Raw genomic sequence first — 15,439 nt, forward strand, 5'->3', positions numbered from 1 at the left:
TTGGCTGTTTGCTACAGCACAGAGAGGCTGCTCAGGGTCTCTAGCCAGCCACAGCAGGGCTCTCCTACGGATGCTTGCCCCATGCTGGCCCCCTCTGGGCAAACGTGCAGAGTAGCACCACATCCATCCAGCTGTCTGCTTCTGCTGTCCCTCGTGTGTCCTAGGGACCCTCTTCTGGGGACATGTCCCAAGGAGAACTTTCTGGGACAGTTGGGTGACATATATGTTCTCCTGTCCCTTCTGTCTGGGAGAGGCCAGCAGGATAATGGATTTGAGTCTACACGTGGACCTCAGCACAGGGATTTTTTTGAGCTCAAAGTCAATGGTGCATTAATTAAGGGGAACAGCTGCTACCCGCGTCGTATGACAAACCAGTGACGGATGGCTGTGTTTACCTTCGTCCTGAGTTGAGAGGCTCTGGAAGGTAGCTCAGAGCTCCTGGGTGCATGTTCATGCTGAGATTTGTGGGGTACAGTTCCCCTTACCTTCCTGATACTTCTTCAGTGCCACACACTGATCATGAAAAGACAAAGGAAAAAACAAACAAACAACTCAAAGTCCTTCCAGGTCACAGCCTTGTGGCTGGGATGACCCTAGCCCCTCCTCTAACAAATGCCATGGCCCTTTGCTGTCCTCGGAGAGCTGTTTAAAAGCAAGGCGAGGCTGAGCAGAGCTGATGAGACGCAGGCTTCTATGCTTGCCTGGCTCTGGGGCCTTTTGTTGCTTCCTGTTACCCCGGCTTCTGCCCTCCTTCCTGGGCACAGAGCCATGGGTTACTCTTTCCACCACTTCAGACAAAACATGCCAAGGGAAGTGTTTTCACCTTCCACAGAGGCAGAGGAGGTGGCTTCTTCCCAAGTTGTGCACTGGGCCTGCTACAGCTCAGCCAGCAGGTGTGTAGCAGGAGCCCAAAGGCTCACATGGTCAGTCGGATGGGGCCAGGGGCAGACAGGAAGGAGACCAAGACTGGCTGTGACCACAGCACACAGCTAGGTTACCTTGATGATTCTGGGCCACTAGCCTTCGGGACCCTGTGAAGAGAAGGTGCCAATAGCTTGCTTTTTCCATGGTTTTCTGGAAGCCATCACCAATGGCTGGGCCCAGAGATGGCCAGCATGACTCCTTCAAGGGCTTCACCAGCTCCATGCTGCTTCCCTCAGCTCTTCTACTCAGAAGCCCTGGAAGCTTTGGGGCTGCAGGCAGGTCAACATGGGACTGGAGCTGTCAGCCTAGTGTTGAGTCCCAGCTCACGTGGCTTTCAGCAGCTTACCTGAGGCCCAGGGCCAGGGCTGCCTGCTCCTGCCCAGCCTCATCGCTCACCATTACTTTGGGGGACAGAGGAAGCACCACAAACAAAACCACATCCGTTCTCAATAAATATTTTATTTTTCTGACACTCCACCCTCAATACAAAAGCCTTCTGGCTGGAGCCGGATTGTGCGAACAGGCCTTGCCGCGGGCACCTGCTTGCTTAGTCCCTAGGCCTGCGGCCACCCAGACACAAGGCAGTGAACGTATGGCTAGACGGAGATGGTACTTTATTAAGAAACAGAACAGCAATAGGTCCAAAAGGGGCAGCTGCGTCACCTCCAGGGGCTACTCCAGCTGCTGTGGGTGAGGCCCGCTGGACCAGTTGCTGGAAAGCCTCCCTCAGCCAATGAGGCCTCCCACTGGGTGTTTTTGGAGCAGGTCTTCCCTAGCAGAGTGCTAATGGCCCACGTTGCTCCATGAGGCCTGCAGAGGGCAGTGTGCAGCCATGATGCTGCACCCTATCTGTTCTGGCCAGCCGGTCAGGAGAGGCCCGGTCACAGTCGTGATGAGGCTGTGCTCCACCCCGGCTCAGGCTGCACTGCTGACCTGTGAGATGCACTGAGGCACAGGCAGCTGTGGCTGGAGCTTCCGCCCCTTCCGGATCCCAGCCGCCTCTGTTCTGTAAGTTCTAACATCTCCTCCTCTGGACAAAGAGGCCCATGCAGGAGTGGGGCGGGATTCCTCCCCTCACCCTTAAGCTCGCTGGGAACAGCACAAAGGCACATGGGCCAAGCTTTCCCCAGGCCCCTGCTACCCCAGCCCACCACCCGACCCACCTCCCAAGCGAGGGACTTCAGGATCACTGTCTGCTGTCTAGCTGAGTGCAGAACCTCCAGGATTTATCCAGGGAGAACAAGCCATTCTCCCTTCTGTCAGTAATACTGGCATAGAGGAGGGGCTTCCCCGTTCTCCTGGCTCCCCTAAGTAAGCCCATGTGTCCCAGAATGGAGACCAGGAGGGCAATCAAGGCAGGTGTGAATGAGCACCGAGGGTCTGTGTCCTTGCCCCAGCTGGGTGGCACAGCCAAGCCAGGCTGGCTGATTAGGCCCTGTCCTATCGCTCCGAGTCAGAGAAGGAGGAAGGCTTAGTCCATCTCCACACCAGCATGTCCTCCCCGGCCACTCGGTGGGACTCGGTCTGGATCCGAGATTCATTGGAAGCCAGGAATTCCACGGCGCGGTCCCATACTCGCTTCATGCGCCGCCTGCACGGGGAAGGTAGAGCTCAGCAGGAGGCAGATGGTACCTCGGCTGCCCTTCCCACAGGGGTGAGTCAGCTCTACTGCACTACTCCAGAGTGGACATGTTGTTAGGCACCAACATGGCTGCAGAGAGCACTGGGGACGTCACCTCCCACATTCCACAGGCCACAGTACTAAGGGGCTGGCAGCGGTGGGTACCCAGGACCACGTGGGGGCTGTGCTTAGCTCAGATGCAGCCCCATAGCGCAGGAGGACATGCATGTGTGAAGATGGACTGAGGAAGATGGGAAAGCCATCCCCACATGGTCCTCAAGTCTTTGTTGTTGGGAAGGGGGTCCACAGAACAGACTGGCCCCGGCTGACTTCTACAGATGTGACTCCCTGCTCACAGGCACATGTCCCTGTCCCTGCACTACTGCGTATCTGGACACTGATTACCCAGAGTGCTACAGACTCAGAGCTTGGAGGAGATGCCAACCTCAGGCCAGGTCCCCGAGGGCCTGACCTGCCTGCGGCTTCCATCAGCTCCCTGCCGGGTCTTCATGTCTCCCCTGAGGCTCCCGAGTGAGCCCTTACCTGGCAGGTAGGGGTTCAGCTCTGTACAGCCGCACCCAGCCTGAGCTCTAGGCGACATGATGCAGTCAGGGTGCCAGGCCAGCTCTGGCCTGTGTCGGGATTAGGTAAGTCACATGGCCAGCAGCACTGTCCAGTGGTCGTGTGCCTGGAACTGCCGTGCCCAACTTCAAGCCTACCGCCTCAGCACCTGTCCCCTGTCCCTGTCACATGGCCTCCTATGCTTCCTTCTCCTGCTCTAACGTTCCACTGCGGTGTAGACTCTGGCTCTCCACCTGTGCACGGTAAGTGATCAGCAAACACGGGAGAAGCTGCGGGGCCCTGTGGTGTGAGTAGGGCCGTACAGCGCAGCCCTCTGCAAGGCAGTGCAGTCCCACCGTATGAGAACGAGGCTCACACAGGCTGGCTACACAGCTCGCAGCAGGGCCAGGAGCTGGGCAGGAGTCTGGGTGCAGCAAATGGCTTCCCCTCGGAGACGGAGAGCTGTGGACCCACAGGGCTGACCTTGCAGAGAAGCAGTGGCCGCCCGTGGGCAGGGACTCCCTGCCTGCAGCCTGCGGGGAGGTGGGACCCAGCAACTGCCAAATGCATGCAGTTGCTGGAGAGCAGCCAGGACTCTTCACAAGAAAACTGCTGGTAGTGGTCCTCCGCCCTGACGCCTCCGAGTAGGCTGAGAATGACCCAGGAGCAGGGCACAGAGACCCCAGCACTCAGGAAGCTACTCCACAGGGGTTATCAGTTCAAGGCCTGCCTGGGCTACAAAATAAGATTCTGTTTCAATGAACAAAACAAACAAACGCCCAGACCTGCAAAGGCTGTCCTCCTCCGATTCCCTGGCTGCACAGGAGGCTACCACAGCAGTCTGAGCAAGTCCCTTTCCTTCCCAAACCCCGGCCTTCCTCAACATACCTAGGCCCTCCACTGTTCTCAAGTCTGTGGGTCACATGAGGACCGGGAGAATGCGTAAGCTCTGAGCATCAGGTGGCACATGTGTGGCAGGTGACACTCAGCCAGTGAACAGCCCAGTCTGTACTGACACCAGGGAGGACCCTGCCAGACGCCCCGTCCCCACTGCCCAGTGTATGACTTCAGGGTCGTGGTCACGAAGTCTGAAAAGCTCCCTCCCTCTCCTTGCCAGTGACTGACTCAGAGACTCTGATGCTGGTCCATGGGACCCAAAAGTGCTCCCAAAGACTGCGGGGAGGCTTTCTCTGGCTTGGGAGACAGTGCCTGAAGTCCACCTCTTCTCTGTCAGCAGTGACAGACACCAGCAGGCTGATAGCATCCACGAGGAGGGAGGGGGCTGCTCCAGGCACAGAGAGCAGGACTTCACTCATGGATGAGACCATCTACAGCTGGAACCACTGAGGGGACTCGGTCTGCAGAGGACTGCTGACAGCTTGGTCCTCCTGCTTGGCCAGCAGCAGGGGACAGGCAGCCATTCACGGGAGGCTAAGCAAAGTGATCCTGGCGGCTGGCTCCCTCCCACGGGTCTCAGAGGTCACCCCAGCCTCAGGACTCACCTGCTCTGTGGGGGGATTAGACTGTCGCGCACGTGAAGGATGCCCACGTAGGGGTAGCGCTCCATGTCCTGTTCCCAGTCCACATAGTGGTCCTGAACCACATCTGGAGAGAGGGAGGAGCAGTTAGTATCGCCCGGTGGACCTGGGCTCCCCCCGCGGGGCCGGTGGGGCTGGTGGGCCTGGGCTCCCCCCGCAGGCTGGGGGACACACACCTATGATCTTCTTCACCATCTCATACATGGCCTGCTCTTCCTCTTCAAGCTTCCGCCATCGGTACTTCAGGAGGATCAGCAGCCCCCACAGGAAGGCCAGGCCTGGGACAGAAGGAACACCATCCCCTAACTGAGCCCGGACAGGACAGGCTGCCGTCACCCGAGGTGTCGCTGTCCCAGGTACCCCAAGCCATCTCAGCCTCACCTCACTTTCTCCCTCATGGGCTGTGCTGCACAGCCTCAGACATGCAGGTGTTTGCACGCCAAGACCCTGACAGCTCCGTATGGGGATGCACTGCACAGGGCAGCCATGTCTGTCCCACCCCACCTGGAAGGTTACCATCTCCACGCCACAGCCTTTTCCTTTTAAGAGACGCCTCAGGATACTGCTGCTGGAGGGAGGCAAGCCAGGCTCTCCCCCCTCCTACTCTGCATCCTCCCTGCCTTAACCCATCTCTGCGGAGGTTTGCAGCTTTCTGAAGTAAAATTAGGCCAAGGTCCCACAGCACCTCAGGAGTGGGGCTGGCCTGTGCACCAGAACCCTGACTGGGCCACCGGAAGTCGCAGACTTCCACAGGACCCATGCACCTCAGGAAGGCCGACGGGCTCCTGCCCCACCCGAGGACATACCTACTTATAATACAGACCCAGCCGCCACGCCCCAAGGGTAAAGGGGCCCAGGGCAGAGGCCAGCCAATTATCTCTGGTTTTACAAGCCAGTCTCAGGTGTGCTGGGTGAGGAGGCCCCTTCAGTGTCCCTGACTGAGCATGGGGACTTACACCAGAAAAAGATGAGCACATGGGTAACCGCGGTGAGCAGGGCGCGGCTGAGGCGGCAGCCCATGCCCATCCGGGGCCGGGCGGACTCCAGGCAGACCACTTTGTCCACGGTGGTCACTAGCTCAGATGGGTCTTCCCCTTTCAGCCTGAAACAGGACATGGGCTGTAAACACTGCAGTGTAAGCCCCACTCACAGCAGCAGGGGAGGGCACAGGAGGGACGGTTTCTCTGCTCACACAGAACAGCCGCGGTCCTGGCGTACTCTGGCCTGCAATTCCCCACGCTGGCTACTTAGAAAGACGGAAGCTTTAAAGATGGCAGCCAGCTCGAACCCCTGCCGCTGAAGTGGCCTCCCCCTCTGCCGGGTCGTTGACAGCCTCTCTCAGCATGCAGAAGATTAAGCTGTAAATTGGATTCCCACCTCCCAGCACAGAGAAATGGAAATGTTTACTGATTCCTTGGTTTTGCAAGCATGTGGCAAGAACTGAAAGACAGAACCCGGGAGGCTGTGCCTCTCTTCCTCAGAAAAGCAGACACAAAAGCTGTTTAAGCATGTAAAGAGCAGGTAGCACCTATGAGGCCCATGGCAACAAGGAAACACCAGGGCCAGACCCCTGCCCTCGTGTCCCCAACTGAGTGGCTGGTGAGACAATGTGGGGATCTGCAGGCACGCCATGCCCACACTGGTGTCTCTGGAATCACTACTTGTGTGGCACCCCGTTCCTTGCTCCCCGGTTTCAACCCCGGCTGTGTGAGCTTGTTCACTACCCTCCCAGCTGCCTCCAGCAGGAAAAGGCAAGTGCCATCGTCCTCCCAGGCTGGCAGCTCCAGTGAGTGCTGTGGAGGAGAAAATCCTACTCTCCTCCGCCTTCCCCAGCGCAGGAAGATGGCCGAGCCGCTCCGGGCAGCTGTTTAAGCCATTGGATCTTAATCGTGCCATGCATCCAGTTACCGAGCTTTAGGCCAAGATGCCCAAGGGGCCGTGCTGGATGCGCTGTGATGGAATTAGTAATGTGGTGGATTAGAGGAGAGGAGAACAAAACCCCAGAGTGTGTGTTAATATCAGAAGCTGGAACCGGAACACAGACTCTGATGGGAAGCAGGGGAAGGGGCTGTGTGGCTCCGCCCCTTCTGCAAGGCTGGCTGGCACACCCTGCCCCCAAGAGGGTTGCTCTCAGTGCTAACAGGGCAGGAACCTCAGGGGACACCAGGTCAGAACAGAGCCCAGCAGTTCCCACGTCCTTTCCAGACTGAATAAAGCTGAGGCCTCACTACACAGGTCAAGCTGCAGCCCAGGAAGGCACAGGCCATCCCTGTCCCCAGCAGGACGCCTTGGCCAGCGGGCTCGGATCCCATCACCTGGACTGGACAGTGCTGCTCTCCAGTCTGCAGCAGCACGTGCCTGCCCCTTGCTGTTGGTAAGTGAGGACGGTGGCAGCCCAGCCTCCCGTGACAATGCCACACTCACCAGATGCCCACATCCTTGTTGCTGCTCAGTATCCAGGTCAGTGCAGCCTTAAACCTCGAAGAGGAACTGCTGGTCACGTTCTGCAGGGTGGAAGACGGGGTGAGCTCTGCCCGGGGCTGGAACATCACCGTGACTCTTGAAAGCTTCTCCTGTGTCTCCCACACCCCACGCACAGCAAACAGGCAGGGAGGGCAATGGGGTGAGGAGAGCTGGAAGCCGGGGTGAGGCACAGCAGGGAAGCAATGCGGGGCTGAGGCAGTGAGAAGGGCTCTACACAGAGGCTGGGAAGCGGCCGGCCACAGGCACAGCTGGCGCAACCAGCCATGGCTGTGTGGCCTCAGAAACTCCCTCCAGACCTTGGTTTCCTCATCTATGAAATGAAACTGAACTCCATATTCCTTCAGACCCCTGCCAGCCCTGAAGCTACAGGATTCTACCATGGAGAGGCACAAGGAAGGCAAAGGAAGCTGCAGACCAAAAGGAGACAGAGGGCAGGGCGGATGTGCCTCCCACTGCCTGGGGAAGCGGGGATGTGGACAGAGAGGGGCAGCCCTGACGACCCTTGAGGGTCTCTGAAGAAGGGGCTGCCCGCTGTGGCCCTTCAGCTGGTGAGGGGCCTGAGGTGCAACCGGAAGCCTGCACACACTCAGCAGGGCCAGCTCTGCCGCGTCCCCTCTACAGGAGCCCAACGCCTCACTAAATTTAAAAGAAAGAAAACCAAAAGGCAGAAAGCAAACAGGATAAAGAAAAGGGAGGGGAGAAAAGGCCTGCAGGGCTGGGGAAATCAATAGGAAGCTGCAGTGTGCCCGGGATGGGGAGCCGCCATGGTCGCTGCAGCCTACTCACAGCTATGTACTCCTGGGCCTCCAGGACAGGGATGCATTTGCTCTTTAGCTTCTCCGGATTGCCACACTCAAAATTACCTAGGAGGGAAGACACACTCAAACACAGAGACGAGGTGGGCAAATTACCCAGAAATGACCTAAAAATACAGTGAGAATCAAGTCATCAGCTCCAATCAGGAGCATGTGGCCCAGCGGCAGCCGGCTTCTGGGGGCATCTTCACTCTGCAGCGAGATCAAAAGCCACTTAGCTTGGATCGATTCCAGATCATTAAACCTGACCCGCAAAGCAGGTCAGCGATTTGCATTAAATGACGGAAAAGCCGCCCAATGCCAAACTCTGTCTGTGGCTGATCCCTGGAAGGATCAGACAGAGCTGCAGAAGGTACCAGAATGGCACTATAAATATACACAGCCTGGGAAAGAAAGGCAGGAGGCCGGCTACCACAGACACTCTGATCTGGACACATGCTGGAACCTGGAAGCCAAGCCCATTGTTAGAGGATCCTGGGGAGGGGTGTCCAGAAGGAACTCAGGGAAGAATCCATCTATGGGGTGAGCTGACAGCCAGGCAGCTCCCCTAAGCACCCTGGGAGGCTTGTCCTGCCAGCCTTCGGGGCCTGGGCTAAGGACCACCTCTTGAGAAGCTCACAGCAGACCCGCGGCCTACCACAGCAGCCAGCCCTCCTTCACAGGGCTTCCTGCTAGGCCCCGGAGGGACAGCATAGGATGAGGCACACACGAGGAATCTGATACTCAGGCCTGGCACTGCCTTGTATGGGTCTATGTGTGCACTGGGCAAAGAGGGGCTGCTTTTGGCTTGTATTCCAACACAGCCCCTCCTACCTCAACACTGCTCTTGGCTCAGTGTCCTCTGAGGTCAGGGCAGCTTCTCTGCACGCCTGCCATAGCTGGGCTAGTCTTGTCCTGGCACGGCACCTTGATGGCCTCCTGATTGGTTTCTTCTGTCCCCTTTCCACCCCAGAGCTTTGTCAATGAGGCTTAACGATGACTCTGCTTCAGTGACACAGCAGTAGCAGCATCGCTTGGCTGCTGGGCGTATGTCTGCCTCTGGCTCTCCCTCAGTGTGTCACTTCCTAGCTCTGTGCCTGCTGCTAGGGCAGGCTCCTGGGACATGGCACCCACACCTCCTAACATGGCTCCCTCCCTGCCTACCCCTCCCTGTGTGCACACACCCAGGCCAGCCTGTCCTAGCACAGCTCGTTCTTGACTGGTCCAGCTATGCCACTGTGCCCCCTGCAGTGTGTGACCCACTGTCCTCTGGCTGCTCCGTGTCCCTTTGTGGGTTCTCCTCTCTCCCACCCTCTCAGGCCTTTCCTCCCACCCTGAGTCCCCGAACGCTTAGACAGCAGAGAGAAGGACACAGGGAAGTGCTGCTGAGTAGAGCTTGAACTTTGCCCTCAGAACAGCTAATTTCCTTTTCTTTGCAGACGACTACTTAAACCACAGCCAACAGCAATCCACCCCGCTCTGGGCCCTAGCATTTATCTGCCCTCTGAAAAGGACCCAGAATTCCAAATGTCACACAATCGCAGAAACTGTCTGCAGAAGGCAAAACCACTCCCCTGCCAGAGCACGAGGCAAATCACAGTCACCTGCGGTGGACAGCGAAGCAGCCTCATACCCCACGCCTGGGACCAAAATGAAAACATCCATTCCCATAATATTTGTGTGTTTCAAAGAAACCAAAATTCTCACCAGAGTCCTAGGAGCCTATAAAGTAGTCTGAGGGCAGGACTCTGGCAGGTACCTCACACCCTCTCCCAGGGCCAGGACACCTCTAACAGGGTGAAGGAGGCGTGCTTCACATTCCCTGGGCTGCACTGAGAAGTCAGCTCTCGCCCTAAAGGCAGCAGGTACCTGGGCCCTTGATGGCATAAGCCAAGACCAGCTCTGGAAGGTGGACAGAGAAGAGCTACTCAGACCTAGGGTGGGACAGAGCACCTCTGCCTCCGGCTGCCACCAAACCACCGGGGCTTTCCTATCAACAAGGGCGAGACTCAGGTCCAGGGGATTCCCAAGGTCTGGTTCCCTTCCAACCAACACAAGGCCCCAAAGCACGATGGGACAGAACCCCACACCTGCCAAGAGGCCCATGTTTGTGTGGACCCAAAGAAGAGTTTGAGAAGCAAGATCCAGGCCTGTACTGAGCCCCACAGGGCTTGAAAGGATGTGCCCGGGTGGGGGGTGTGCAGCTGAGGCAGGACAGTGCTGGGCTGGCTTGGCCTGACTACGCGGGGTCATGGTGGCTACTCACCTGCTTGGATGGCCAGGAAGTTGTACAGCTCATGCAACAGCTCCAGCAGGGCCGCCTTCTGCCTGGCCTGGCAGAACTGAAAGGCAGGGGGAGAAACCGGTGAAGCCGGTGTCTGCAGCCAGACCACCACATCCACTGGACAGCAAGGAGCTCCTCTAATCTAGGGACCTTTTTGCTTTTTGAGGCAGTCTTATTTAGACTAGGCTGGCCAAGAAACAGTGAAGGATGATCTTGAATTCTAATCCTCCCATCTCCACCCGCTGAGTACCAGGATTACAGGCACTGTGACGTTTTATGCAGTGCTGGAAACAGAGCCCAGGGCCTCATGCACGCCAGGCAATCGCTCTACCAACAGAGCCCCGTGCTCAGCCCCAGCTCCTAGTCTCTATGACAGTAATGCATCTGCAGGCAGCTGGCAGGGAGAGAGGTGCTGAGTGACTGGCTCTGTGGAGCAGAGACAGCACAGTAACAAAGGGATGGCCACCCACGGCTCAGGCAAGGAATGGCACCAGGGCTTGCCTCAGTGTCAGTGACTGCAGGTCTGAGGCCTGCCTGAGGAAGGGCTGCAGGGGGACTCAATGGTGCCCACACATCAGCCACTTGCACTGGATGGACAGACGGTGCGAGACGGGAAGATGGCCTAAGACAACACACCCTTCCCAGCCTGTCCCTGTATTCTCCGCAGCTGAGGGAGAAAGAAAAACAGCGTCAGACTCCTTTGCGGCCGAGAAGACTAAGAACACTTACCTGATACTTAAATGCTTATCTGGATTTTGGGTGAACTAAGGCCACCCAAAGGAAACTCAGCAAGAACCTCACTGGGACCTGAAAGCAGGTCCCTGGCTGTGGGCTCCTGGACCCGTCTGTCACAAAGGCCAAGGGTGTCCAAAGTAGCCAGAAAATGAGTCTTGCCTGGATATGGCCCAGACTCTGCTTTTGTATCGCAGAGGCAGGATTGGTTACAGATCTGGCGTGTCTGGAGCCCAGAGCCCCGGCCAGCTGACGGGTACAGCTTGCTAGCTCTGTGGTCTAGCACGGTCCTGCAGGGCATCTGTCTGAGTGCTTCACGGGAAGGCCAGGGGCAATCATATTCTTCCCTCAATGGGGTCTACCTGCTCTATAGACTGCCGGACCGGGACTAGAACTAGGAACCTTGTCTAACTAAATGAGAGAAGAACATCAGAGGGTTGCGTGGAAAGTTCTATTTTTCTAGTTCCTGCGTTTGCTCCTCTCTTTGGCTGCCTGTTTCTGGAACATACTGTCTAACCATCGGCCCAGTTTTATGACAGAAAGCAGATTAAACTTATTATGAGCCTGGTTTTGCAGAACAACTGGGAATCAAAGATGTTTCGTGGATGAGAGCAATAAGGGATGTCGTAAAACACCCACAAACAGGATACATCAGCAGCCTGGAAAATGAAACCGTGTCTGCAGCAGGCTGCCCTTCCTTAATGGGGAACAGTCAGTGCAGGGGTGTCATTTCTTGGCTAGCCCCTGGGCTGCAGAGTCCTGGCACCCACACTTAATAATTAGAGTAGTAAGTCATGCCCTCTGGTAGCGCACAGCTCCTCCTGGTAGGATTTATGACCTGAAATTTACTGCCTCATCGTCCTCAGAACCGTTAACGCTGCTCACATGGTTCGCGGGCCGAGGACCACTCACCTTCTCCCAACATTATCTGTGGGGGATGCGAGGGCTTCATAAAACAAACGGAACACACTGGGTAAGAGGGCTAATTTCCCCTTGCCACGTGCCTTCAACCCGGCCCCTGATGTGTTGGGTCAGGAATCTGAACATGGTCAGAGATGGAAGCACGCCAGAGAAAAGGCAAGGCACACGCTGTGGTCTCTCAGGGTTAGACGCTGACAGCCTCATTCCCACACTGCAGGCTGGAGGACAGTGCACACCCGCCCCCATCTCCCTGGACTGACTGCGGCAGATCGAAGGCTTTGGATGCTCCCCCTGATAGGGGTGCTTCTGTAACAAGCCCAGGGCTGGACCCAAAGAGCTCGCCCTTCCAAATTACAAGTACCGCTGTGCTCCCAGAATTGAATCTGACACAAACATCACAGAACATGATGTGATTCTAGTGCATTCTGGGAAGCTCTCCCTGAAAATGATCCTCTCATGATCTGGGCCAATTTATCTCTTGGCAGAGCTCAGAGTCCTCAGGAAGACTAATAGAAGGCAGATCAAGCTTACCTCATCTGTTTTTCTCTCACAGTCCACCGGCAACAATTTCACTGAGACCAAGAAAAGAAAGAGAAAGGTTAAAAGTGGGACTGGGTAACAGAGAGACCTCTCAAGACCCAGGGGAAGCAAAACTTGGCTGGCACAAAGGTAGAGACCGGAAGATCCATCTGTCAGTGGCCAGTACAGTGCAGGCTCCAAGACCCAAGGGTTCCTCATGCTGGGTCAGGACACTGGTAATTAGGGCCTTTCCAGCAGCCACCGATTCCTGGGTAACTTAACCTCTGTTTCTGGTCCTGAAAATGGAATTGCATGGGTCTTCCTATGTACAGCTGTAAGGCCAGCACTCAGGAGGTTAACACAGGAGGACTGCCACGAGTCTGAGGCTGGCCTGAGGTACAGAGAGGATGCTGTCTCAAGAAACAAAACAAGGGCTGAAGGTGGCTCAGCTGTTCTTGCAGGAGGCCTGAGTTTGAATCCCAGCATCTACACGGCTGCTTACAACCGCCAGAAACTCCATTTCTGGAGTCACCATCGCCCTCTCCTGGTCTCCATGGGTACTGCATGCAGGTGGTGCAGATGCACATTAGGCAAGACACCCATACACATAAAACAAGTACAAAAACAAAGAAAGGATGGATGGATGGATGGATGGATGGATGGATGGAAGGAAGGAAGGAAGGAAGGAAGGAAGGAAGGAAGGAAGGAAGCCAGCCAGCCAGCCAGCCAGCCAGCCAGCGGCTTTTGTTGCTTAACTGGGGAGTTAGGTTCAAACAAGACAAGATACAGAAAAATTTTACGAGCTGTGAACGACGGTATGTCAAGTAAGAATGAATGCTATCACAGGAGGGAACTCTAGATGGTCTTACATCGTAAGCAGACAGCAGCACCCAACGCTATACGACATCCCCTGAGCACTGCCAGCACTCACCTCTGTTAGCCTCTAGCAGACCCGGAAACTATTCCCAGGGTGGCTAACAGCTCCAGCCATGGAGCAGAACAGACTCGCACACGCCCAGACCTCCATTCCTCACAACACCTAAGACAACGGCTGAGCTTGGCCCGGTATTTCAGCTACTCCTCAGTGGGGGAAGATATGACCCTGACTCGAGGCTAGCAACAGTGTTAACCACGGGCACGCTTCAAAAATAAAACGAGCTGTCATTTTATACCTATATTTGTATCAAAACGATCGATCGGGGTCTGACGATTCTGCTCTATAATTCCGGCTTGGGGGAAGGTAGGGCAAGATCATAGTTTGGAGTCATCCTGAACTAGAGTGAGTTTGAGGTTAGCCTAGGTAATTTAGGGAGGCCCTGCTTCAAAGTAGTTTTCAAAAGTCAGCTAGCGAGCGACTGTAGCTTGGTGGCAACATGCTTGCCTGACGTATGGGAGACGGACCCTAACTATAGTCTCTTATGCCAGGGGGATGGACTTTCATAAAAATGAAGTGTTTTTCTTCTTTTGTTAGAACCAAGAGTAAGAGGCAAAAATCCTTCTTGGGAGACACCAGTCCTCAGCTGTTCAGGAGGCACTCAAGGGATGCAGAGTCATCTGAGTGTGGGCAGAGATGTCTAGTAAGTTGCCTGAGGTCCTCTCCCAGAACAGCCCGAGGGTGCTGTCAGCCCCATAAGCACCCCAGTGGTACCAGTTTAAGCTTAAAGGAATTCTCCCACGCCTGTGCCACAGGCAGGCCCATACTCCTTTTGACAAATGAGCCAGTGTTGGTGCTACAAAGCTGGGACCACAAGAGCAGGCATTCCCAGAATCTGGGGGGGGGGGGGTAATCTGGAGCCTTCAGAGGGTCTCTCAAGTGTGAACGAGCAAGAAGTCAAAAGGGAGGAAGACAAGAGGGGTGGGCTGTCTGAGTGGGCGTGGAGCTTCCTCCCCAGAGGCCATGAAGAACCTGCTCCCTGCAGTGGCTGAAAGGGAGACTCTATAGAAAGACTGGGGAAAACAGAAAAGAGCAGAAAGTGGAGACGGAAAGTGAGGGTCTGGAGGTGAGAAGACGGTCGTGGCTCACAAGGCGCGACGGGGACTCGGTGGTCTGGGGCGGGGGGCGAACACCCGTGCCCGGGGCCCTCCCCTGCGCCGGCCCGGGACGTACTGTTGTCCTCCGCCTCCTGTGGCGCCGAGGGCTTGCCCATCTTCACCCAGAGGATGGCCAGGAAGACGAGCAGCAGCCCCAGGCTGGCCCAGAGCAGGAGCCGAGACAGGCAGCGCTCCAGCCGCCGGCCCGCCTCGGGTCGGGCCCGCACCACGCCCGCGGAGCCCGTGCGCTGACCCTTAAGGCCGGGACGCGTGTCGGCGCCGAGGAGCGCGGAGTGCGGCCGCGCCGAGGCGGACGACGCGACCCACCAGTGGCGGGCCCGGCCCGGGGCGGCCCTGTCGGGCGTCCGCGCATCCTCGTCGTCCTCGGAGCTGCCCCGGACCGAGGCGCGGCGCCGCAGCGGCCCGGGCCCGGTGTGGGTCGGGTAGGAGAGGCCCCGGCTCACGGCCCAGGGAGCGGCGGAGGCCCCGAAGTTGCCGTAAGGCCCCGGGGTGTCGGAAGCCGCGCTCGGGGCTGGCGGGGACAGCCAGGGCTCCGACCGCGGGACGGCCGCGGCGGGCCGCGCGCGCAGCGGCGCTTCCTCGCGTAGCCGGGCCTCCTCCCGCTGACGCTCCGGGCCCCGCGGCCGGGCCTCCTCCCGCGGCCGCTCGTCGTCACGCAGCCGGGCCTCGCCCCGCAGGCGGCGCAGCTTGTTGCGGTAGACGTTGCGAGTGGTGTCGGTGATGGGGCCTGGCTGGAAGCCCAGGGCCTGCAGCTCCCGCCGCAACTCCAGGTCCGACAGGCCGGCCATGGCCAGGACACCGCCCCCTCGCCCGCCCCCGGCGCGCACCGCACCCGGAACTGCTCCCGCCGGCAGCCGCGGCGGAGCGGGCGGGGCCGCGCGCCATGATGGGAAGGTCAACACTGGACGCCATATTGGGAAGGGCGGCGCCTGAAGGGTCTGTCCGCCATGATGAAAAATGTCTGTGTCGGCCTGGAGCCGCCATGTTGGTGAGGTCCAAAGGGTTGGGT

General features: G+C 57.4%; 1 protein-coding gene across 2 annotated transcripts; it reads right to left on the minus strand.

Annotated features, from left to right (window-relative positions):
• Nucleotides 1–1,363: 1,363 nt before the first annotated feature.
• On the minus strand, nucleotides 1,364–15,370 carry Lemd2 (LEM domain nuclear envelope protein 2). Of its 2 annotated transcripts, none has more exons than XM_039098814.2 (9): nucleotides 14,486–15,370; nucleotides 12,391–12,431; nucleotides 10,189–10,264; nucleotides 7,915–7,991; nucleotides 7,069–7,184; nucleotides 5,601–5,746; nucleotides 4,821–4,922; nucleotides 4,609–4,711; nucleotides 1,364–2,515 (listed from the first exon to the last, which is right to left on the minus strand). In XM_039098814.2, exons 1-9 carry the CDS (start codon nucleotides 15,216–15,218, stop codon nucleotides 2,365–2,367), a joined length of 1,545 nt encoding a protein of 514 aa, XP_038954742.1. In that variant the 5' UTR covers nucleotides 15,219–15,370; the 3' UTR covers nucleotides 1,364–2,364. The 2 variants fall into 2 exon arrangements, with proteins under 2 accessions (XP_038954742.1, NP_001034121.2); NM_001039032.2 differs by having other exon boundaries at nucleotides 7,069–7,148; nucleotides 14,486–15,238.
• Between the last annotated feature and the right edge of the window lie 69 nt (nucleotides 15,371–15,439).

Source organism: Rattus norvegicus, chromosome 20 (assembly GCF_036323735.1).
Source record: "Rattus norvegicus strain BN/NHsdMcwi chromosome 20, GRCr8, whole genome shotgun sequence".
Taxonomy (NCBI): Eukaryota; Metazoa; Chordata; class Mammalia; order Rodentia; family Muridae; genus Rattus; species Rattus norvegicus.